This window comes from Colossoma macropomum, unplaced genomic scaffold (assembly GCF_904425465.1).
Source record: "Colossoma macropomum unplaced genomic scaffold, Colossoma_macropomum, whole genome shotgun sequence".
Lineage (NCBI taxonomy): Eukaryota > Metazoa > Chordata > Actinopteri > Characiformes > Serrasalmidae > Colossoma > Colossoma macropomum.
This window is the reverse complement of record NW_023494789.1, coordinates 32,309,302-32,333,690: the sequence shown is the minus strand read 5'-3', so window position 1 is coordinate 32,333,690 and position 24,389 is coordinate 32,309,302. Positions and strand designations below refer to the sequence as shown.

Sequence of the window (24,389 nt, the reverse complement as noted above, 5' to 3'; positions counted from 1 at the left end):
ATTTAACTCTTTAAATAGAATAGAATAGATTAGAATAAAAATAGAATAGCAACACATTCAGTAATCAAGTAGAACATTTTTCAGATGAACTGACAAACTTTCTCCTTTCCTTCCTTTCAGTATTAGACAATGGCTGGAAGGCATCGGTTTTCAACAGAGCAACCTGCTGCTGCACACATATGCCTTCCAGCCATTCATCCTTCAAGTGTTGAGAGACTCAGTCTTTTACCCCTCCCCCATCACACACACACACACACACACTAGCCCCCCAACACCAAGCCCCCGCCCCCAAACCCACACACGCGCACAGCTCCTAAGAATTTCAGTGACGTGCTGCTGCACTACAAATAAAGTCTCGCTCCACAGCTCATGCACTGCTGAAGCACTGAAGAGGCAGATCATTCCAGCATTCCAGAGGACATCACCACATCTCACGCATCAGCATGGGTGAGTGTCAGCACGTCCTAACCCCTTTTTCCTCTCTCTCCACTTCCACAACCTCAAAAACAGTTTATCTGTGGGAGGTGTGACTTTTAGAAACTACAGGCTGTGGCTCTGCGTGTGCTTAAGTGTATTTTGGACAATACATTTGGTTCTATATAGGCCAGAAAATGCTGCTCATGCAGAAATCTTTCTTGGTGCTACATATAACCATTTCTAATGTTCTTTAATCACACAGAAGAACCGTTTAACCATGCAAAGAACCACCTAAGCATTTGCATTCAAATAGTTCTTTGAGTTGTTATGCTTCTATATATTTACTAAAAAACTTTTTTCCTAAAGAACTAAAGAAGGGTCTAGACACTGAAGATATTAAAGTGCCCGTATCCTACATTTTTACTGTATGCTATTTATTCATTGTTTTCCCTGAGCTCCAGTTACAATATATGTGTGCTTTCATGCACCCAAATAACAATTCATTTTTACACAGCTATGCATGTTTATCCCATAGAATAAACAGGTTATATTTGTTACTGTTTTTGAAGACTGTCTATGTAAAGGAGCACAGTTCTGATTGGCAGTTCAGGTTGAAACACTCATAACTTTAATCTGAATGGGTGGGGCTAAAGTGCTATAATGTCAAGTGGCATCTATATGTAAATGTGGTTGTTTTTTGTGACATCACAAAATCAACATATTTAGAATGGGTTGTTTGTGCAGCCTAGTTTCCATGTATGGACTCGTTTGACTATCACATTTAATAATGACTTGACATGTGTGTGTCTGACAAGGCCTTAAAGAGAGCAGCTAAAGGTCACGTTTGTTGGCCTGCTGGCCGCATGCTAATGAATTCTCTAATCTGTCGGACATTCTTGTTTAGACCCCTATAGCTCCCAATGAAACACAGCTGAAACCTGTGCAGAATAACCAGTTTCAGCTGTGGAGCCTGGCATGTGTGTCTAACAGGGCTAAATTAAGTTGTACCCAAGTGTTTTTTCAGACTGAGTTATAATGGGGACGCTCTTGTTATTTGAAAAGTTTGAATTAACTCAGGGGCCGGACAGCGAGAGCGACTTTACAGATAGTTTATGCACAGGAGCTGATTATGAGGAGCCTACAGCCCTGAGCTAAACACAAACGGAACATTGCAGCAACATTTCCAAAAACATTTTTTTTTAGAAGCACAAGAAGGTCATTGAATGTGACCCTGTTCTTTTTCTTCACTGTTTACAGAAGTCTTGCCTCTTTTACTGATTCATTCATTTACTCACTTAACAGTCAGTCTCTACACAGAGGGCAGACTGGAAGTAAAACAGAGGTGTGTCCCTGTGTCAGCTGGCCAAGGGTAACACTTTCAAGCAAACAAGCAAACATAAACACGCACGCACATGCACCCACACACTTCTATACTAAGAACCAGTCAAATTAGAATACATTACACACATTCATGACATGTATATCTATGTATATAAATATATCAGTATCATATATCATGTGCACACACACACATATATATATATATACACATTTGTGTGTGTGTGTGTGTTGTTGGGTGTGTATACAATTGTCTTTCAGTGTTTTTTTCTTACGGCTCTTACAAGGATCAGTTAGTTTGAAGACGTCCAAATTCAAACCCTACACTGTGAAAAGGTTCCTAATAGTTATCATTTTGGATGTAGAGTTCTATAACAATGAAGTGTGTCCACCCTTTTACTTTATTACAACTTCTGTCCTTGGTCATCTGTGCTTTGGAGCGTTTCTGTTTTGAAGCATTTCTATATGTCCATTCATCCTGAAATTTTTACACAATGTAAAAGACAGCTGCCGCTTAAACAGAAAAATAAAAATAACAATTTTTCTAGAGACGGTTCTCAAACTGGACCTCAGGGCCTCACTGACTGTCTGAATTTTTCCTCTATTCAGAGCAAAAATGCAGACCGTCTGGATGAACCTCAGGACTAGTTTGAGGACCAAGCCTTTAAAGAATGAAATGTTGAAAGTTCTTTAGAGAACCAAAGTTGCTCTTCTATGGCATTGCTCTAAAGAACCCTTTTTTCAGCACCTTTAAAAGTGTAATAGGAAGATTTTATGGGTGTATACTGAAGGTCTTTAATGGGCATTTTTATCTGTGGTATGTGTTGATGTGAACTACTTCCTTTTGAAGAGGCCCATAAAGAAGGCATCTTAAAGCTCACATCTGTTGACCTGTTGGACATGAGCCAAATGCATTCTCAATGAATTCTCTAATCTCTTAAACATTCTTGTTTAGACCCATATACCTCACAATAAAACACAGATGAAACTTGTACTATATAACTGGCCTCTATACTTACTGAACACCATCACATGTTCATGAATTCTACAATGAAAAAAAACTTTTTGGTCTAGATCTAGTACTGACTGTTGCTCTAAAGTCAGGCATGTAGGCTGTTCCTGTTGTTTTGTGTTGTATTCAGTGTTGTATGCTGTATTTACTGGTTCTCAAACCAGCCCTCAGGGTCCCCCATATGCTCCTGATACATAGGGACAGAGCAAAAATGCAGACCATCTGAGAGGCTCTGAGTACTTGTTTGAGAAACACTGTTATATGCAACACCTGATTCTAAATACTGTGCGAAATTCTTGCCATCTTGCCAGAGACTAAGAGTAATAGAGTAAATAAAGAATATACAGTACTGTGCAAAAGTCTTAGGCAGCCATGAAAACTTTTTAAAACTATTTATCTTTTCAGTAAGTGTGTTTTTGCCCATAAATGCTTCGTCACATTAGAATAGATAAAACACCAGTTTTTTTTTGTTCGTTTGCATTATATTTGCATTGTAGATATCGAGACCTCTGCTTCCTATGACCACCATTCCAATAGGTTTGTCTACAATTAACCATTTCACATAACAACACTCTCAATGATTGTTTACATCTCTACATTTGAAAAGATTTTTTTTGAGAAGATGGTTGTCCCTTCTAATATCTTAGTTTGAAAAATACAGGTTTGGTTCCTGGCTTCTAGGCATGTGTCAAGCTCCAGTCCCCACAGGCCAAAACACTGCAGACTTCAGCACGCTGCCTCATTAAACACACCTGATTCAGCTCTTCAGCTAAATAGCAAGACCTTCATGAACTAAATTCAGAGAGTTAGAAGAAGGTAAACGCTAATCTCTGCAGCACTTTGTCCCAGAAGGTCCCCAGTTTGACATGCCTGGCTTAAGATCTTTGCACAGCGTCACATGTATGAGAACTAGGTTGAAAGTGCAGTCCCTTGTTTTCATTGTGTTTTCCCCTGAATTTAAATGATCTTTCCTCTTATGGGACAGACCACACCTGTCTCAAGGAAACTAACATTACAGTGATTCCTCCATCAGGAAAAGGGAGAGGAAAAATGACTCAGTCTTCCTCTCACTCCTTCATTCCCTGAAGAAAAAGAAAGGGCAGGGAGTTTAACTTCACCACCTAGTGCAGAGTGACTCTTTTATATGAGCTCTTTTCATGTGTCCTCATTTCTAACATTACATTTAAGCATGTAAAACAGTGAAATCAGCACCAAATAATTTTATCTTATTTGATAAAAGGCCAAAAATGTATTTTGGCCAAGAAATGAGTGCATATTTGCTGAATGTTATTATGATTCATTACTCAGGCTGATGCCCTGTGATGCTTTAATGCATATAAATAGTGTTATAGTAAATAGTGTGTATAGTGAAAATAGTGTTAAACTTACAAATTATCATCTGATTTAATCAGAAGAACCATAAAGTGTAACTGATGTTGTGTGCTGCTGCTTTAGTACACATTCTAAACCCACATATCCAACATTTTTCTTGTATTCCTGGAAGTCTATTTAATGCAGTTGTGTTGTATTACGTACTAAAACCAGTCATAATTCATTTTTATATGACTATTTTCCAACTTTTTATCCCTTAGAATTAAACAGTTTTTACTACTGTGCCCTAAGACTCATCATCATCATCGTTAACCACTTAGTCCAGATAGGGTCGCGGTAGCAGTTGGGAGAGCAGAGAATCCCAGGTGACCCTGTCCCCCGCAACTTCCTCCAGCTCATTCCCGGGGACCCCAAGCCGCTCCCAGGCCAACTTGGAGATATAATCCCTCCAGCGGGTCCTAGGACGACCCCGGGGTCTTATTCTGGTAGGCCGTGCCTGGTACACCCCCACCGGGAGGCGTCCAGGGGGCATCCGGATCAGATGCCCGAACCACCTCAGCTGGCTCCTCTCAATGCGGAGGAGTACCGGCTCTACTCCGAGCTCTACGGCTCAGCTCTCTCTTCACCACTACAGTCTGGTACAGCGACCACATTACTGCTGCCGCTTGTCCCAGCCTGCGGTCGATCTCACGATCCTTCTTCCCATCACTCGTGAACAAGACCCCGAGATACTTAAACTCCTCCACCTGGGGCAAGTCCTTTCCCCCTACCTGGAGTGGGCATACCATCCTTTTCCGGGCTAAGACCATGGACTCAGACTTGGAGGTGCTGATCCGCATACCAACCGCTTCACACTCAGCTGCAAACTGCTCCAGTGTGCGCTGGAGGCATCCATGTGATCCAGCCAAAAGAACAACATCATCTGCAAATAGCAGAGACGCCATCCTCCGGCCTCCACACATAATGCCCTCCTGACTCCGGCTACGCCTTGACACCCTGTCCATGAATATCACAAACAGGAGTGGAGACAGGGCACAACCCTGGCGGAGTCCAACGCTAACACTGAAAGAGTCCGACTTAATGCCAAGTATACGAACACAGCTCTCACTCCGGGCGTACAGAGATTGAATGGCCTGGAGTAGTAACCCCGGCACCCCATACTCCCGGAGGACCTCCCACAAGATATCTCGGGGAACACGGTCGTAAGCCTTCTCCAAATCCACAAAACACATGTAGACTGGGTTGGCAAACTCCCATGCCCCCTCAACAATCCATGAGAGGGTGAAAAGCTGGTCCATTGTTCCACAGCCAGGACGGAATCCGCATTGTTCCTCCTCAATCTGAGGTTCAACTATCGGTCGAAGTCTCCTTTCCAGCACCTTGGCATAGACTTTCCCAGGGAGGCTGAGCAGTGTGATACCCCGATAGTTGGCACACACCCTCCAGTCCCCTTTCTTGAAAATAGGGACCACGACCCCAGTCTGCCAGTCCAAGGGTACTGTTCCCGAGGTCCATGCACTATTGCAGAGCCGGACGAATCTCATCCACCCCCGGTGCCTTGCCACTGAAGAGCTTGCCAACTACCTCAGTGACCTCCACCAGGGAAATGGAACTTGACACGCCAGAGGCCTCTGGCCCTGACTCCCGTGAGGGAGGCATATCACCCGGATTAAGGAGTTCCTCAAAGTGCCCTTTCCACCGACCGACAATATCCTCGTTTGAAGTCAGAGTTTCTCCACCCCTGCTGAATACAGCCTGGGCGCAGCCACCCCGACCACTCCTGAGTCGCCGGACAGTTGTCCAGAACCTCCTCGAGGCCGACCGAAAGTCTTTTTCCATGGCCTCACCAAACTCCTCCCACGCCCCGGATTTTGCTTCTGCCACCGTTGCAGCTGCCACCTTTTTTGCCTGTCGGTACCTATCTGCTGAATCGGGAGTCCTTCGGGCCATCCAGTCCCTAAAGGCCTCTTTCTTCAGCTTGACGGCCTCCCTCACCACCGGTGTCCACCAGGGGGTTCTTGGGTTACCACCATGACAGGCACCAACAAGCTTTTGGCCACAGCTATGCCTGGCAGCTTCCACAATGGAGGTTTTGAACAGGGTCCATTCAGACTCTATGTCCCCTACCTCCTCCGGGACATGAGAAAAGCTCTCCCTGAGGTGGGAGTTAAAATCATTCCGAACAGGGGCCTCCGACAGTCGTTCCCAGCACACCCTCACTATTCGCTTGGGCCTACCGGGTCTAACCCTCAGTCTTCCCTGCCATCTGATCCAACTCACCACCAGATGGTGATCAGTTGACAGCTCAGCACCTCTCTTCACCCGAGTGTCCAGAACATATGGTCTCAAGTCAGATGAAACGACAACAAAGTCAATCATTGACCTTTGGCCCAAGGAGCTCTGGTACCATGTACACTTATGAACATCCTTGTGTTCGAACTTGGTGTTCGTTATGGACAATCCATGCCTGGCACAGAAGTCCAATAACAATTCACCATTCAGGTTTAGATCGGGCAGGCCGTTCTTCCCAATCACGCCTCTCCAGGCCTCCCAGTCATTGCCAACATGAGCATTGAAGTCTCCCAGTAAGACTATAGAGTCTGTAGTCGGGACCCTTTCCAGAACCCCGCCCACTTGTTCCAAGAAGGCCGAATACTCCGACCTGTTTTTTGGTGCATAAGCACACACAACAGTCAGAGTTTTCCTCTCTGCGATTTTAATACGCATTGAGGCGACCCTCTCGTCCACCGGGACAAACTCCAACTGCACTGCCGCCAGCCGGGGACTCGTGAGTATCCCCACACCCACCCAGCGCCTCTCACCTTGTGCAACCCCGGAGTAGGAGAGGGACCAACCCCTATCCAGGAGTTTGGTTCCAGAGCCGATACTGTGGGTGAAGGTGAGCCCAACTATATCTAGTTGGTACCTCTCAACCTCCCGCACAAGCTCCGGCTCTTTCCCCCCCAGTGAAGTTACATTCCACGTACCAAGAGCCAGTTTCTGCCGCAGGGGCCTAGGCCACCAAGGGCCCCCCTGCAATCTCCCACTGCCTGTACGGCACTGCACCACTCCCCCATGCTGGACCTTGCGGGTGGTGGGCCCACATGGTCCCCCCACGTTGCCTCTTCGGGCTGAGCCCGGCCGGGTTACGTGGGCTGCCCGGCCACCAGGCGCTCGCCGAGGGACGCTACCCCCAGGCCTGGCTCCAGGGGTAGGTCCCGGTGACCCTCTCCCGGGCAGGGTACATGATGTTCTGTGTCCGTTTATGATACATGTAAATAAGTTCTGTTCTGATTGGCTACTCTGTATTGTGTCTCATTCAAAAAGCAGCCCAGAGTGAGACACTCCTTATAACTTCTGCCTGAACAGGTGGGGCTAAACTGCTGTGGGATTAGCAGGTGGATATATGTAAATATCTTGCTTTAGGTGACAGCGCAAAACAGTGAATTTAAAATTAGCCATTTTCAGCTTAGTTTCCACATATGGACTGTATGGATTGAGTGAACTGGTTGCTTGTGATCGATTCAAGTGTTTTCATTCCAGTTGCCTTGGCACTCTTTTCAATCTTAATTATTCTTTTTTTCCAACTTCTCAGCTCTAGACATTGGCAGTTGGGACTTGGCGTGTGAGTTCAATAACACAGACCACCGTACCGAGCTGAACGGCACTGACCGGCTGATTGTGCGGAGAGGTCAGCCCTTCACCATCAACCTCAATCTCCGCTCTGGATCCTATGAGCCTGGAGTACATCAGCTCCAGATCACTGCAGAGACAGGTAAACCTGCCTATCACCAAAGGCTATAAGCATTTAGACCAGTGAGGTTGCATGTGTGGTTGACTTGTCCTCTTAGTTCTATTGTAGAGAGTTGTACCATTTGTTCTGAGCAGAGACAGGAAAGATGATGTAGTTTGGATTAAATACCAGACAATAACAGAGATTAAATAGCGGCCACCGTATAAAGAAAACATTACCTTATGTGGCCTAAAGTCCAGGACTGCTCAGATAAGCATGATTCTGAAATGTTCAGCGAGAAACTTAGAGATAAAGAGAGAACAAGAATGAAAGAACGAGAGAGAGACAATAAGAGAGAGACAGAGAGAGAGAGAGAGAGAGAGAGAGAGAGAGAGTGAGTCATAATTAAATAGTATGCCCTAAAAGGGTGAAGTTATGCAGAAACTCTTAAGAGGTCCAAGAACATTTCAGCTCCTCACTTCACTCTTTCTGCATAGATTGTGAGAAAAAAAGTGCTGCATTACCACATATGAGTAAGTGCGTCATGGACAATTTAGAAAATAAATTATTTTTACAATTAATGTTTGAAATATCATTTAGGCTTTGCTACTGTAGGAACATTTCACCAGCTTCCAAGTTATACAACAAGACTGATTGTTACCATGAAGTGTTGTGGGATATAATAGGATATACTCATAGGTGTGACAGTTAAAAATGTCAGAATTAGATCTCAGCAGATTATCGTGTCCATAAATACCTGGCAGCAAGCGACAAAGTTGTTAATCTGTCACCATAAATATAGTGTGGTATGCGAAATGGCACACAATGAAGTGAGAGAGACACTTTTAAGGGGTCGTATTTAACTTGTTTTTCTTGTAGTTTATTATCATTAATAAACATTTGTGTGAGTAACATACCAAAAATATTGACAATTATTTTTTTACATGACTATTTTCCAACCTCTCTTCATGCCATAAAATTAAACAGGCTGTTTTGATACTGTACTGTTAAGACAGCAGCCCATGCTGAAACAGTCCTTATAACTTTAATGTAAATTGGATGGAACTGCTGTAAGCTGAAAAGTGAATGTAGACTGAATAGCAAATATATTTAAATGCATTGGTTTTTGTGACATCACAAAAACAATAAATTCAAAATGGTTTTTTGTCTGTATATGGAACAAATGGACTGGGGAGTGGAACATTTTGAAACAAAGTTTATATTGTACTAATTATGGTATTTGACCTCTTAAATTCTCAGGCTTATTACATACTATGGCTTATTATTCAGTAACTACAGGGACTCCTAACTGGTTGAGTTATTCTCGGGTTAATAAAAGTGGGCCTTTTAAGGCGCTTAATAGTTTTAATATATAATACACAAAAATTACATGGTATATGTCCTTAAACATGTGTGTGTGTCACAATACCAGTATTTTGATTTTGATACTGATACCAAGTGTAGTATCTTCACAAAGCTTGATAGAAAAGCAATTAAAGACACTTCTTGTTGTCTGAACAAAATGTGGATCAACAACAAAAAAATATTAAAACTTAACAGCTTATTTAACATACTTGATTTCTTAAATTCAGTCTCTTTTTATCAACACAAACTCTTCAGATGTTTAATAAATCAAACAAGTAGCTAAATATTTTGAGCATGACTTTGTTTACATGTTCTGAAGGGATTTTTAAAATACAACATGATACATATCTTACACTGATTGCATATCGTTGCTGTGGAAACAAAACCTCTATCTTATTTTTTCATTTTTTCACATAATTTGGAAACGCAAGCTGCCTTTTTTTATTGTGTCAAAATTTTGTGATGAATGGAACCACGAAAATGCTTCAAAATTACTTAGAATAAATTCTCTTTACATTAACCTACATTAAAAGTTAAGAATGTTTTTCCTTCTCCTGTAAAGTTACTATTTTGGAGATATGAAGTTTTGTTCCAGCAGCAATGATTTGTTACTGAATAAAAACTAAGGTCTCTGCCCATCCTAATCAAATTAGCTTTCCCAGTTTGATAAACTCTTAAAAGTGAAGGTTCCTAAATGGTTCTTGGCTTGGATGTACAGTTCTGAGAAAAACATTGAAATGATATAGGACCTTGGCATCGACAGGGGAGGTTCCTCAAACTCTGAAACTCTTTACACTCACACATCTCATTTACAAAAATGATTTTTAAGGGAATTGTTCATTGAAAAAAACCTGAGTTGTTCTTTACTGACATTGCTCCAAAGAACCTTTGACACCTTTATTTTTAATAGCGTAGGTAAAATACAAAGTCAGTCTGGTGTTAGTTTACTTCAGTAAATAAAGTCAGGTCACATTAATACACAAACTTTAGTCTGATAGTTACTTTAAAACCAACACTACTAACATGATGTTACCTTATGTAGCATTAAATTCTATGTTTGAGTGATTTTTAGATTGCAAGCTGTTGTTGGAGACACTCTTGGTGTGCTGTTAAAGGCTCCAAGTAGAGACATAATTGAGCATGTGGGCTGAGGGATCATAATTATTTATAGCCATAGCCAGAACAATCCAGAGGTAATTAAAGTCATATGGTACTGACCAGTGTAAAAGAGCTCATATTGCTGAGAGGTCATACGAGTCAGTCTGAGCTTGCTTCCTCTGTCACTTGATACTGCACCAAACTCATCAGTGGACAGATGTCAAAACAGCTGAACCATGTACAGTACAAATGTTATTCCAGACGCTTGATGAAGCATTTGGGCAAACATAACAAATAGGTCTCTTCAGCAGTTACAACACAGGAAATAATGTTTTTTGTCAGAAAGCATCTGGTTAGTGGAAAATAACCACACTGTCAAGGAAGCCCTTATATATACACTGTGTTGGCTTATTTGGAAGCTTGCAGAAAATGTGTTTTTCTTCAGCCATGCAGTAGAATTAAATCAAGTTAGACCTTGCTGTTAATGAGAAGTCAATACAATATCCAGTTTTCCAAAAGTGGCATTTGTGCTGTGTAAGTGGGATTGATTATTATTCCTTTATCTGCTGGTTGCTGTAGGTTTGCTGAGATCAGCCCATTAAAGATGTACTAAGAGAACTAATCTCTTGTTAGCATACATAGTAAATAAAACTTGAGATCAGCTGAAACTTACAAAGCCTTGGAATGTTTTACCAAACTCATTTTACCCCTACCAAAGGCTAAACTTGTAACAGTAATAACAGTAATAGTGCTGCCATCACACATTACGCAACACTGATACTCAATTGGTATATCTGAGAGAGCCTATCTCGTGCTACCAGGCCAAAAATAATGATTTCCTGGAACGCTTCCCACTTCCAGCATAATGGAATTCCAATGCGTGTGTCCATTAGACTTTATTCTGATGCCAGGGTCACACACAGTCTAAGATTATGAGTTCCCACACATTCTTGTCTTACTGCTTTGCTTTTTACGCTTTCTATAAGATCATTTATGTGCACTAGCACAGAACATTCCAGGGACCGGGAAATTTCTTGTGGGGTTTTTAAGATCTTCTGTCTTGGTTTTCAGCCATTCATGTTGTGGCTTCATGCTTATCCTCACAGAAAGAGAAGTGTAGAACAATGTGGTCTTGTTAAGATGGTTTAATTGACATATTGCAGAGTTCGGTTTCCTAAAAGTGACACCATGCCTGGTGAAATCAGAAAGAACTCTTAAGTATTTATTGCTGCAATTGTTCCATTTGATCAGAGCTGAAAAGAACACTGAATTGCTTTTCCAGACACATTTGATACAGATTATCGCAGTTGGCAGCTGCTTTAATAGACTGGCTATGACAGCAGATAAAATACAGATAGGTTTATTACTGATGAGGCCAATTGTGATGAAGTTGTTCAATAATTTATGTCTATATTGGAAATAGTGCAGTCAGTGTATTCAGTTCATTCTTAGTGATATCAGCCTTGTCTATTAAAATATTCACTTAAGGCCATGATTGTACTATGACCATTTAGGGCTTTCAATTTCAATTATTATAGTAATTGAATATTCTACCATTTAATTTGATAAGCACTTGAGTAATCAATACTCAAAACCATTAAAATTGCCAAACCATTAAAATTGACGTAACTGAACAATGCCAAACCATGCATACAGTGTTGAACAAAAAAAAGAAGGAAGCCTTTGAAAAGACTTCATAATACTGTATATAAAAATACTATGCAGTAAATAATGAGTGTGAGTGTGTCCATGAAACACTATTTTATTCTGAAAGTCCAATTTTTTAAAAAAAGTACAAATAGTTAATTAGTTATTGGAGAAAGTATATTTAAATCAACATTTTTAATCCAGTATTTGAGTCTAATTGAGTAATCGTGACAGCTCTAGGTGATCTGAGATCCTATATCACTAAAGGTTAATAATTTCTATAACTATTTAGCAGATAACTGCAATAGTATAGAGTATATTGGTTTCTTTGTATTTAGCTTTGTGTGCATTGATAATGTTGTATTTTAATGATCTTTATATGTTTGTTATTTTCTTAAGGACCACAGCCTGTGGAGCAGTATGGTACCAAGGCTGTCTTCGGTCTGAGTGATGCTATTGATGACACGCGTTGGAGCGCTGCAGTAACCAGTCCGCCTGGGGACATAGTCTCCTTGTCCATCTGTTCTGCTCCTGATGCCCCCATTGGACACTACAAGCTAACTCTGGACAGCTGTGCCCAGTTTAAGTTGATATTGCTCTTCAACCCCTGGTGTCCTCGTGAGTAAAAGCATATGCACACACACACACACACACACACACACACACACACACACACACACACACATACATGCACACACACACACACACATACATGCAAATCTTGAAGTCCCTGTCCTACTGTAAACACACTAAGCAAAATAAAACTGTCAAATGATTAAAATAATTAATCACAATTAACAGTATTGTGTAATATTAATGTTGTTAATATATTGTAATTAATTGCATTTGTCTTGTTTGCTCTGATTTGATCCTGAAGAAAGATTTTTTTCAATATAAAGTGCAAAAGTATGTTGTTCTAGCTAAATGAGTGGACAAAATAAGCTTAATCGGAATTGATTTATTACCATTAATAATTTAACTTGAACCTAGAATCTTGTGAATGCAGGTTACAATTTTCATCACTTACATCCAGTGAGAGCAACAATGGCTGCATGTTCCCACTCTGGGAGTGTAGGTTTTCGCTCTCATAAAGCCATATTATATCTTGTTTGTCAGGAACTGTAGTTTTCTTCTTCACTATTGCTTTTTTTAGTTTGCTGCTCATTTATTTTATCCATAGTTCTTCTCCGAGGGGTGTCCAGTGTAGTCCTTTAAAGGCATCCTCCCGTGCTAATGTTACTGATATCACTGTTTGTTCGTTCATCAATGGTGTTTTTTTACTTGTAAATGATACTTCAGACTCGACGTACTTCTCCGATAAACATATTCACAGCATAGCAATAACTGTAAATAACTTCTATTAAGAGAACCATCAACAGAACAGGGAAACAGTCCAAGGGTAAAACTAGTAGAATGTGTTAAAGTCATCAAAAAAAATAGTGGTGTTAATAATATGTTGTTACTGCAGTAGTAACACTAACACTAAACAGTATGTTGTAATTATCTTGATAAATTATTGTGCAGTGTGCTTTTCTCAGTGTATCATCAGTATGTATCATAAATACAACAGATTTAGACCAATTATAGAAACAACATAAACAATAAACAACAAAAACAATATATTGTAACTGCATAAACTGCACTGTAACAAAGAGCTGATTGAATGTGAGGCATTATGTGATTTTCATAATGTTTTTAATCATTGATATTTTGCCAATTGTTCAATTTTTCCTTGTGTTCCTTCTTAAATCGTTTATTAAATGTGCCACTGCCATCTTCTCCAACTTGTTTGCAAAACTAAATATCATGTTACATATCATGTATCATGAAATTGTCTTCAAGTATTGTGGTGTTATGTTTTTACCATATTGGCCACCCCTTGCAGCACAACCATACACTCAGTGTCTTTTGACATTTCTCTCTGATGAACTCATGCTGTATAGCATACTGTGTTCTTCCAACATATGTACATAAATACACACAGGCTACTTGAAGGGTGTGGTCATGCAGGATGTGTGGTTGTGTTTGTTTTGGTGGACAGGAGATGCGGTGTACATGGACAGTAACGAGAAACTGGACGAGTATGTTTTGGCTCAGGATGGATTAATCTACCGGGGTGATGCTAAATATCCCATTCCATCAGCTTGGGAATTTGGCCAGGTGGGTGATGTGGGTGATAAAGCACACACACACACACACACACATGCACACACACACACACACACACACACGCACACACACATACACACACACACACACACACACACACACAGTTTATGTTATCAGCTATCACCTCCTACTTCACTCCCTGCAAAAATGGATCCACACCAAAAGCAACACTCCCTTCACATCGTTAAAAAGATAAGAGGCAGAAATAAAAGAGAAAGACAATGATAAATAGACAGAAAGAACGTGGAGAAAGAGCAGAATGGTACAAGAAAGTATTATGTGAGCCAATGGTAATAAGTGAGAAATAAATCATTAACCCCTTAAATGACCAGGGCCTGCCGACTGCCCTAAACTTTTATTACACACTTCTATAACCTAAGAATAGTTCAACCAGTTTTCACTAAACCCCTGTAGTTACTAAATAACAAGCCTCAGTATGTAATAAGCCTAGGATTTTAGTGGGTTAATTATAAATGTTTTTCAGTGTGTTTCATTAATGTCTATTGATCATGCATTTTAGATTATAATATATTTTACAACAATAACTCCAAACATGGTACATAGTCGTGCATTTCTTTTTTCAACATAACGTTTGGCTTAAGTTAGGGTTAAGCATTTGTGTTTGGGTTAATTGCATGCTACATTTAGAACTGAAGTTTCAGTTTGTGCTAAGGTGGAAAATTCATGAGAATTCATGTTTGTGTCTAAAGTGTCTAATGTCTAGTCATGAAAGCTCCAGTTCAGGGTAGTCAAATGGATTGGATAGTGTTGAATTCAGCAATTTCTCTTATGTATTTGTCAGTTTGAAGAAGGCATTCTGGACGCATGTCTGCAAATTTTGGATGAGAACCCTAAATACAAGAGGAACCCTGGAAAAGACTGCTCTGGCCGCAGAAACCCTATATACGTCTGCAGAGTGCTCAGTGCTATGGTGAGAACCAGTAACTAACTAAATGATCAGGTTTGGACATAAAAAGCATATTAAAGTGTAAGATGATCCTGTTATTATTTGTGAACATTAAATATTATCAACATCTAATCCACATTCCCTCACACACATTCACAGGTGAATAGTAATGACAGAGATAATGGAGTTTTGGAAGGCTGCTGGAGAGACACATTTGATGGTGGAATCAGCCCCATGGCATGGAGGGGGAGTGTGGAGATTTTGAGAACCTGGAACTCTACTTCCTGTTTGCCTGTCCGCTATGGCCAGTGCTGGGTATTTGCAGCTGTTGCCTGCACTGGTAAGAAAAAGGTTTGGTTGTTTGGTAACACTTTATTGGAAGGCTACTTGCATAAGGATTTCATATTTAAAAAGCAATACTTGAGTATTTATGAACAGATATATTTATATATATATGTGTGTGTGTGTGTGTGTGTATATATATAAGGTCTATATATATATATATATATATATATATATATAGACCTTAATAGAAACTGTACTTTTGTACTTAAACCCAAGCAAAAATATGTAGAACTGATATTTCAGATATTTCAGCCTCTAGCTAACCTAGTACAAATGTCCATCACTTTGGTTTAAGCCTCCATATGTCAATACAATGTCATTTATTTCATAAAATCTTGTATAATCTTGCAATCAATACCACAAGTTGTTCATAAACACTCAAGTATGGCTTTATAAATAGGCAATTAAATGGTTATGCATGTGTTATGAAGTCCCTATGTCGCTAGCCTTCAAAAAAAGTGTTACTTGTCATTTTTACATCACTACATAGGTATACACCAATATGGAATTTCTGGGTTCATAAATATAACTGATAATTAGCACCTTGTTAAGGCCCAACACCAATGCAAATAGTTGTTCATTTCACTTTCCTGTTTTTTAATAACTGATTAATTTGACATAGTAATGACCCTACATGTCATCCTAAATAAAAGAGTAAAGCATTTTGGCTGTTTCTTTGTCGTCAGTGTCTCGAGCTCTGGGAATCCCCTGCAGAGTGGTGACAAACTACCTCTCAGCTCATGACACCAACGCTAACCTGGTGATTGAACGCTACGTTGATGAAAATGGCCAGCTGCAGAACATCAGCAAAGACATGATTTGGTAGGAACATGCTTATTGCATCAGAAATGTATGTCAGAAATGAGTTCTGCTGGAGAAAGCAGCAAGATGAATGGTCACAGCATTGGACACATGCTCCTGTATCAGTTACTCCCAAAACAGTGTTAATAGCCATGCCAAGATATTCAAACTCTACTTATATAACAGTAAGAGCCTCCAGTCTCAAAGGTGCAGCATAGTCCAGTTAAACAATGGCAATAATAACGCATATAAAGTGCAGGCTTACAGAGTAAAATCAGTTGAAAGGACTACACAGTAACTCTTATTACTAGTAAAAACAAATATGCATGTTTTGGCATGAGCACAAGTTTGTCCAGTTTATGTCAAATTTAACTCCACAGCAGTAATCCAAGTTAAATGCCTTGTGGGTGATGAAGGGAAAGAAGCTGATGTGATATAATTTTGGATGATTGTGATGCTGAATTTAGAAGAAAGTATAGAATTATTGGACACAAGAGGTGAGTAGAAAAGGGTCACTTGGCATTTTGCCAGTTAAAGAGCACTAACAACATTCTTAGTTACAAACATCCTTTGTGGCCCTGGAGCTGTCCTTAATCTGCAGTCAGTCAACTAATGTAGCTTCAGTTTCTCCCCACAGTGCTGGACTTGTTACCCTCCCATTTAGACAGAAGCTATTCAAGTATTTTTGAATTTGCTCTGTGTCATACGTAATAAGAGGAGTTAGCTACCAGAGTAGGAAAATTAAACTTAGTTAAGCCTTCCAGATTGGCAGGTAAAGTGTCACTAATAAAAATTCACATATTAAGTTGTTTGGACCCCTAAAATACACAATACACTGGTGTAGATATGGAGATTACATTTTGTTCAGTTGAACAGGAGCTGTGCAATAGAAAGGACAGAGACACAGTTTCTAAATGCGTTTAATAGGAGGTACATAAATGACTGGCTTGTGGTTTATGTGTGAGTATGAAAAGGTGTTCTTGTTTGTTGCTGTAGGAACTACCATTGCTGGGTGGAGAGCTGGATGACTCGTCCTGATCTGAAAGCAGGCTTTGATGGCTGGCAGGCGAGTGACCCCACACCCCAGGAGAAGAGCGAGGGTATACGCACACTCCATTTTCTCACTGTTTTTAATATTATTTTACAGTTGTTGAATAAATCTTATTACAGATATGGATACAGAATGTACACTACCATTCAAACATTTTGAATCAATGTTTTCAATAATGTAAATCCAATCAGATTCTAATATGATGATAGTACTATTTCAAATAAGATTTCTTTAAAGTATGGAATTTTAGATGTCTAGAAAAATAAACAGACCTGTAGAGGATTCAAAAATGACTAAGAAAACTGTAAATAATAATAACAATAAAAATATTAATAATAATAAGAATAACAAGGACAGGCACAAGTAGTTGATAAAGACAGTACTCATTACATAATCAGCTACTTGTATAGTAATTTAAATTTGAAAAATTGGTAACTTTGCAGTCAAATATCCTAATATGTATCTCAAATTACAATTGAATACATGTCATAGTGGTGTCGCTTGCTTTGTTTTCCTTTGGTGGGTTTCATCGGTCAATGAGGCCAAAGATTCATCTACTTGGACAGGAAGGGGCTTTTTGACTGACAATTATAGTGACTAAACACAGACTTGTTTTGTGTGATGTCAAAATAATACAACAAAACACCTTCAAACACAGTAAACAAGTGAGGATATCTTGTTTGCTTGTTACAAAATACTTATAAAATACCTTTTAAAGTTGAGATGCCATGAAGTTCACAAATGTTTTTTTTTCAATCCAATCACTGTGTTTTGCTCAGAAAAGCTTGTTGTTGTCATGATGTGCAGAGCAGGCAACTGGTTGCTCCTGGTGACTAGTTAGCATTTTAGCATTTAGCTTGATGAAAGTTAAGGTCGTTTTTCACTTATTTTTTAAGCAGCTATCTAATCTGCCGCAAAATAAAGAAAAAAAAGCAATTCTGTTTCTGTTATTACGTTGGTGCTGTGAAGAATACAATATAAATTTCTCACTCAAGTCAGAATTTTTAATTACTCTTTTTTTGTTAGAATGCTCAACCACGAACAAAATTAGTCACAGAATGCCCATCTCTACTAGACGCATTTTATGTATTTTTTTAATGTTTAAATCTACAAGTTGGCAATTAAACAAACAACAAAAAATATTAAATATGACAAGAGATTCAAGGAATTCCAAAAGGCAGCAAAATTAATTAAATCTTTTTTTTATTCTTTTATTCTTATGTACTAGGAGTGTACTGCTGTGGGCCGGTCCCTGTGCGAGCGATAAAGGAGGGAGAGCTCACGTTTAAGTATGACGCTCCATTTGTGTTTGCGGAGGTAAATGCAGATGTGGAGACATTCCTGAAGTATAAGGACGGCAGCACACGCAAGATTACCGGCACTAGCCAGGTCGGCCAGAAGATCAGTACCAAGAGTGTTGGAAATGACGAACGAGAGGACATCACGCACCTTTATAAGTACAAAGAAGGTAAGGTATATTCATGAATGACACACTGGGCACAGTGTGAGCTCTCTAATGACCACCATGACAGTTGACTCAGCTGTGCTGCTATCCCTGGCTCAGGCTCTGCTGAGGAGCGAGAGGCATTTAAAAAAGCCAACCACCAAAATAAACTGCTCAAGCAGCCGGTCAACACTGGCCTCCACGTCAATATCAAGGTCTCCATGGAGATGAGGAAGGGATGTGACTTTGATGTCTTTGCCGTGGTTAACAACACCACATCGGTGGAGAAGAAGTGTCGTCTGGTTTTTGCCTCCCGCGCCATGTCTTACGATGGATCCATTGGGCAGGAGTGCGGGTTTAAAGACTTGCTGAATGTGGAGCTGCCGCCTGGAGGAGGTATGTGGGTGTGTATGTATTTGGTGGGAATGTGTCTGTGCATGAAACTGCAAAATATGTTTACATTATGTAACTTTACAATGCAAGAAAATAAATGGCTTGCACACAAAATAAAAAAGGGTCAGACAGGCCACAAGTAAAATCCTGGAGCTTTTCTTATTGAGATCAAAATTTATTAACGTTTTAACAAATGTCATAAGTGGACTTTTGAGGCCTTCCTTTTGAGTCATTTATGTAATTGTAGTCATTTATTTTCTTTTCAGCTTAGTTTAAACCTTATGTAATCAGCACAGGTACTATCCATTATGTTATGTAACGTGTATCTATTTGTTTGCCCTGTAGAGCGGAAGGTGCCTCTGAGGTTGAACTACAGTAAATACTGCAACGCTATAACTCAGGACAATCTAATCCGCCTGGGAGCTCTGCTGATAGACTACAGCACCAGAGACGCTGTTCTGGCCATGCGCACCATCGTCCTTGAAAACCCAGAGATCAAGATCAGGGTAAAGACACACAACCATGACAAGTTATACTCACAAAACAGTTACCATACCAATGACGCTGAAGATGAATTCAAAATACTGTCACACAATTACATTATAAATTATCTAAATATCACATCATCAAGGAAACCAAACCATGTCTTTTCTTTTGAAGCTAATTTAACTTGCTGCTAAATGGTTGTTAGATCTTCAGTACTTCAGTAATTGATACTTTGTGCTTTAGATCTTGGGAGAGCCCAAAGTGAACCGTAAGCTGGCAGCAGAACTCATTGTGCAGAACTCACTGCCAGATCCTTTAGAGGCATGCTGCTTCAGCATAGAGGGAGCCAACCTTACTGCGGGCAAGACCATCACTGAAAGGTATGTTTTGTTGAGGAAAGATTAATTATGTTAATCTGTGCATGCATGAGGAGGACCTGTAGTGTCAAGTACCACATTTACAAAACCTGCAAACTTTATTATTTAATGGTTTAAAAGATACTATACGTCAAAATCCAGAGAGCTGCTCTTCCAACGTTTCTTCTAAAATCAAGAATATTAATAGTGAGCAGGCTCTTATTTTGCTGAAATAATCGCTTCTACAGACACAGATCAGAATTGTCCAGGCTATGATCTTCTCTGTGGTTTTTTATGGATGTGAACGCTGACCAGTAAACAAGTAAGACAGGAAAATATTGATGCCCTTGAAGTTTGATGTTTGTGAAGACTTTGGACTATTCTCAGAAGAACCAATCATTGGACAAGACCATTAATATTGGAACAGTTGGAGGTAAAAGAGGAAGAGGACGACCAGCTAGTCAGAGGAATCATGAACCAGCCATTCAAAAGCCTGAAGGCCAAATAGAAGACAGGGGATTCTGGAGAAACACTAACCATATGGTTTGCAGGAATTAGGAACAACTTGACAGCACTTAATAATAACAACAACAATAATCATTCTCCTCCTCTGGGAAGGCTTTGTGCTTAATGCTGGAATGCGATTTGATCCCCTTCAACCACAAGAACATTAGTGGGGTCAGGCACAGATGTTGGGAAGTTAGATCTTGCTTGGAAATAGCACTCTGGTTCTAAAGTTATTCAGTGATGCTTGATTACTCAAAAGAAAGGGATTCTACTCCTCCTCAGGCCAATTTACACCATCTGCACCATTTGCATCATGTTTTTTTTTAGAGATTACATGGCTGTGTGCAAGCAATTCGTCAGCAAAGGTTGAACCATAAATATCCCAGTCCCTTAATGAGAAGTGGTGCACGCATACATTTGGATGTATAGTGTAGATCTGTGGGTTAACTGATACAAAATCATTTGATAGATGGTACTGGGATAGGCAATACTTCAAGAGATTTTCACAATACACAATATGCTTCACAATATTTAGTCTTTCTGAGGTTTGGTGAGTGGGAACAGACAAAAAGAATCAGCAGTGCCATATTTAGTATCAAATACCATCATGATGTCTTTGTAATGAAACATGGAGCACTTAATTATCCGTAAGTATTGACAATATCCACTCTACGTTCAGAACAACATTTAGTGAGGTAATGTGACATACTTTATCATAATAACAGTAAATATTGTCATATTGCCCATCCCTACTAGGTGAGCTGGCCTAAAATATTGACTCGGCATGTAAAACTTAACAAGCAAACAAAAGCATTTATAACATGGAAGCTGCACACTGCAGAGATTTTCCCCTTAAACCCTGTCTATTTGGCAAGATTCTTATCTGAAATAACATCACTAATAAGCACTGGGCTGTCAGCATTTGTGTTTAAGTCCCAGATGTTTGATTTATTGCTGATCTGCTTTGGTGCTGGATGATTAAAAACCATTCACCAGCTGAATATATGAATGAGACAGCAGGCTGAAAAATGAGAGGCAAGAAAAATGCTTCCACTGTAACGTAGTTCACTGTGGGCTTGATAAGATAAATAGTGCATGAATACAAGCCAGAAAGACTTGCCAAAAACTTTGAAAATCAAGATTTTCCATCAATGGTAAAGAAATGGTCAGAAATTATATTTGCTGGAAAAGAGAGGAATAAAGCACTTATAGTCTCCTACATGTTGGTTGTCCGCTGATCTAATAGCGGATCAAAAACAGATGTTTAGCCACTGTGTGTGTCCTCGTAATGTTTGACTTTTAGGTTGCTATGAATGGGTTCTGTCCAGTGTCTCAGTCCATGTTGGTTGATATTACGGAACTCTGTCACACTGAACTGTCCAGAATCTGAACAGTTACACTTTTTAAATAATAGCCGTTAATGTTGTAAGCCATTCTGATTAGAGGGGTATGAGTAGTGCTTTTAGTTTGAGACTAATGTTTAAATATTTATATTTCGCAGGTTCCCAAAAAGTGTGGAGCCTGGGCAAGAAGCCAAGGTCAAAATCTACTTCACTCCCACTCGCTCCGGCCTGCGCAAACTGCTGGTGGATTTTAACAGCGACAGACTGTGCCATGTTAAAGGGTTCAGGAACGTAATCATTGGCAAATAAGGGCCTTTGACCACTCCAGTGCAGCTACACTACATACAGTACCAGGTTAATTAAGTGAAAGTGTTTGGATGTGAATAAAAATCGAAATGAAATCGTTGTGTATTGTCCAACAAAAATGTGAAAAGCCAAATTTATAATTTTTGTGCCAGTTGTCATTTCATTTTCTGTGCTTATTGCATAGCTACAGGGGCCTTTAATGATAGTTTTTGTTTAACATATCACCAATACACCATTTATGCTGGGAGCTTCATGAAAGATACGGTATGCCTATTTAGCTGGTGATGGCTATCATTATCATTGCAAAATTTTGTTACTGCATACACGGTCCATCAAAAGTTTGCAGACACTCAGCTTTTTAAAATCAATAAATGAACTGCTGTAAATCAAAAGAGGGTGTCCTTTGATGGTTTGCAGTAGCATTTTAATAAGAAAGCTGTGCAGATACTGCATGTTTTCTGTGCAAAAAAAGTATAAAATAGAGGCAACACTAACAAAAGTACTCTCAACTCTCATTACTCAAACCTTTAAGGTTAAAACTGCGCTTTCATTGTGTGCTTGATGACACACAGTGACACACAATGACAGCTTGGAAAAGAAGACAAAGGAATATTGTTTGTAATATGTAATAACTGAAAAAGTAATAGTGAGCATTAATTAGAAGTCTAAAAGTGTCTCCAAACTTTTGATGGGCAGTGTAAAGCTAAAGTGGGAACCTAGTCCCATTATTTTCTAGTCGTTTGTGTGTTAATTTACTTTTAAGGATGTTGTTTCAGCCTGTAAATATACTAGTTGAGCAGGCAGAAATAAAAGAAGATAAAAGATAAAAGCATTAAATGTTGTAAGGAGCAGACGTTTGTTGTGTACTGTGTTCCACAGACTAACAACATGATGAATACATTAAAGAGTTATAGCCTAGCTGACAGATATCACCATATGAATTATTAGCAAAGTACCTAGAATTGCAAGCTTAGCATGGTTTTGCTTGCACAGTAACATTGTGTAAGCTGGCTTTTAAAGTTTTAAAGTTTGAAAACAAGACTGCTGTGAAATTTCTCTCAAATTAGGTCACATTATGTTGCCAGTAGAGTAGAAAGTGCACATTTGCCAAATAAACATTAACAAAGGCACTATTTGCTTACTTTAGAACCAACCAGGCACAGTAAATATGAGAAACAGATTAAACTGTTGAGGGAAAGTTTAAACTAATATCTCATCCTCCAGCACTCCAGCCTGCAATGTCTCACTTAGCTACTACTGCTCAGCATGATGTTCCTGTCTGGATTTCTCACTACATTCTTTCATACAGTTTGCTTTGTTACTATTATCTATGATTCCTGCATTGTCTTTGAAACTCTCTTTGGTGCTAATTGTAAAACTGGGCATACTTGTATTAGGAGGCACAGTCAAGCCTTACTGTATAAGCAATACTATATGACAATGTTTTATATGTGTATTTTTGCCTACAGCTACTATTCTCAATTAAAGTCTTTTACAATACTGGGAAATGTCTTTGTGAACAATGATGAACACTTACTGGTACACCTACTCACCTATAGTGTATCTACACTCATTGTCTATTTTACCACTACAGTTACATATAGTAGAGATCAAAATTAGAGAATTACTCATAAAATACTTGATTTTTTCTATAATATTGTTGACTTTCAGCATTCAGAATTTGAAGGAATATTAGCTGTGGACATACCAATGTTCTACTACCATGTTATGTGAAATAACCAAGACAATTCAACAAAAACCTTCATGTTGTGGAAGATACAGTGATCAAAATTAGAGAACAGTAACCACTGCAGCAGAGACGAAGCTTACAAATGAAATCTTTGATGGTTACAGCTTTCAAAAATTAGTAGGAAGTGTACAGCCTCTTGCTTTGAATGACTTCAACACATCTGCACCCCCAAGACATCAGCTTCTCACACTGCTTTGATCTTGTTCCATTTTCTTCCAGTCTCTTCCACAGTTCTGTAACTGTAATGGCTTTCTTAGCCATAACTTTATCACCAATAACTTTCCAGAGATAATTGATCGGGTTCAGATCAGAACTGGGCTGGCCATTTCATTATTTCAGTGCTCTCAGCTTCAAGGAAGTGCTGTATCTGTTTTGCAGTGTGACAAGAGGAACTGTGTTGCATAAAAATTGCTAGCTAATTTGGAGATGTTTGCAGGGAAGGACCTGCATATTGCTGAAGGAGGTTCACATGCCATGTAGCTGTATAAGAGGCCCAACTCCTGCTGCAGGAAACATCCCCCAGACCATGACACTTCCTCCTCCAAGCATAACTGACTTCTTCACACACTTTGGGTTCAGTCTGTCCTCT

General features: G+C 39.6%; 1 protein-coding gene across 1 annotated transcript; it reads left to right on the top strand.

The window, feature by feature from the left end:
• Positions 1-319: 319 nt before the first annotated feature.
• On the top strand, positions 320-23,460 carry tgm2b (transglutaminase 2b). The gene is made up of 13 exons (XM_036571003.1): positions 320-447; positions 7,695-7,874; positions 12,342-12,560; positions 13,984-14,102; positions 14,914-15,042; positions 15,178-15,358; positions 16,050-16,185; positions 17,161-17,264; positions 18,444-18,683; positions 18,780-19,055; positions 19,398-19,558; positions 19,782-19,918; positions 21,903-23,460. The coding sequence occupies exons 1-13, from the start codon at positions 444-446 to the stop codon at positions 22,051-22,053; spliced, it is 2,037 nt and encodes a 678-aa protein (XP_036426896.1). The 5' UTR covers positions 320-443; the 3' UTR covers positions 22,054-23,460.
• Positions 23,461-24,389: the final 929 nt, after the last annotated feature.

Bases quoted from the DNA above. Each gene is read 5' to 3' on its own strand.
- tgm2b (XM_036571003.1), top strand. The intron at 15,043-15,177 runs GTGAGAACCAGT...ACACATTCACAG, and splicing joins GCAGAGTGCTCAGTGCTATG to GTGAATAGTAATGACAGAGA. The intron at 16,186-17,160 runs GTAGGAACATGC...TTGTTGCTGTAG, and splicing joins ATCAGCAAAGACATGATTTG to GAACTACCATTGCTGGGTGG.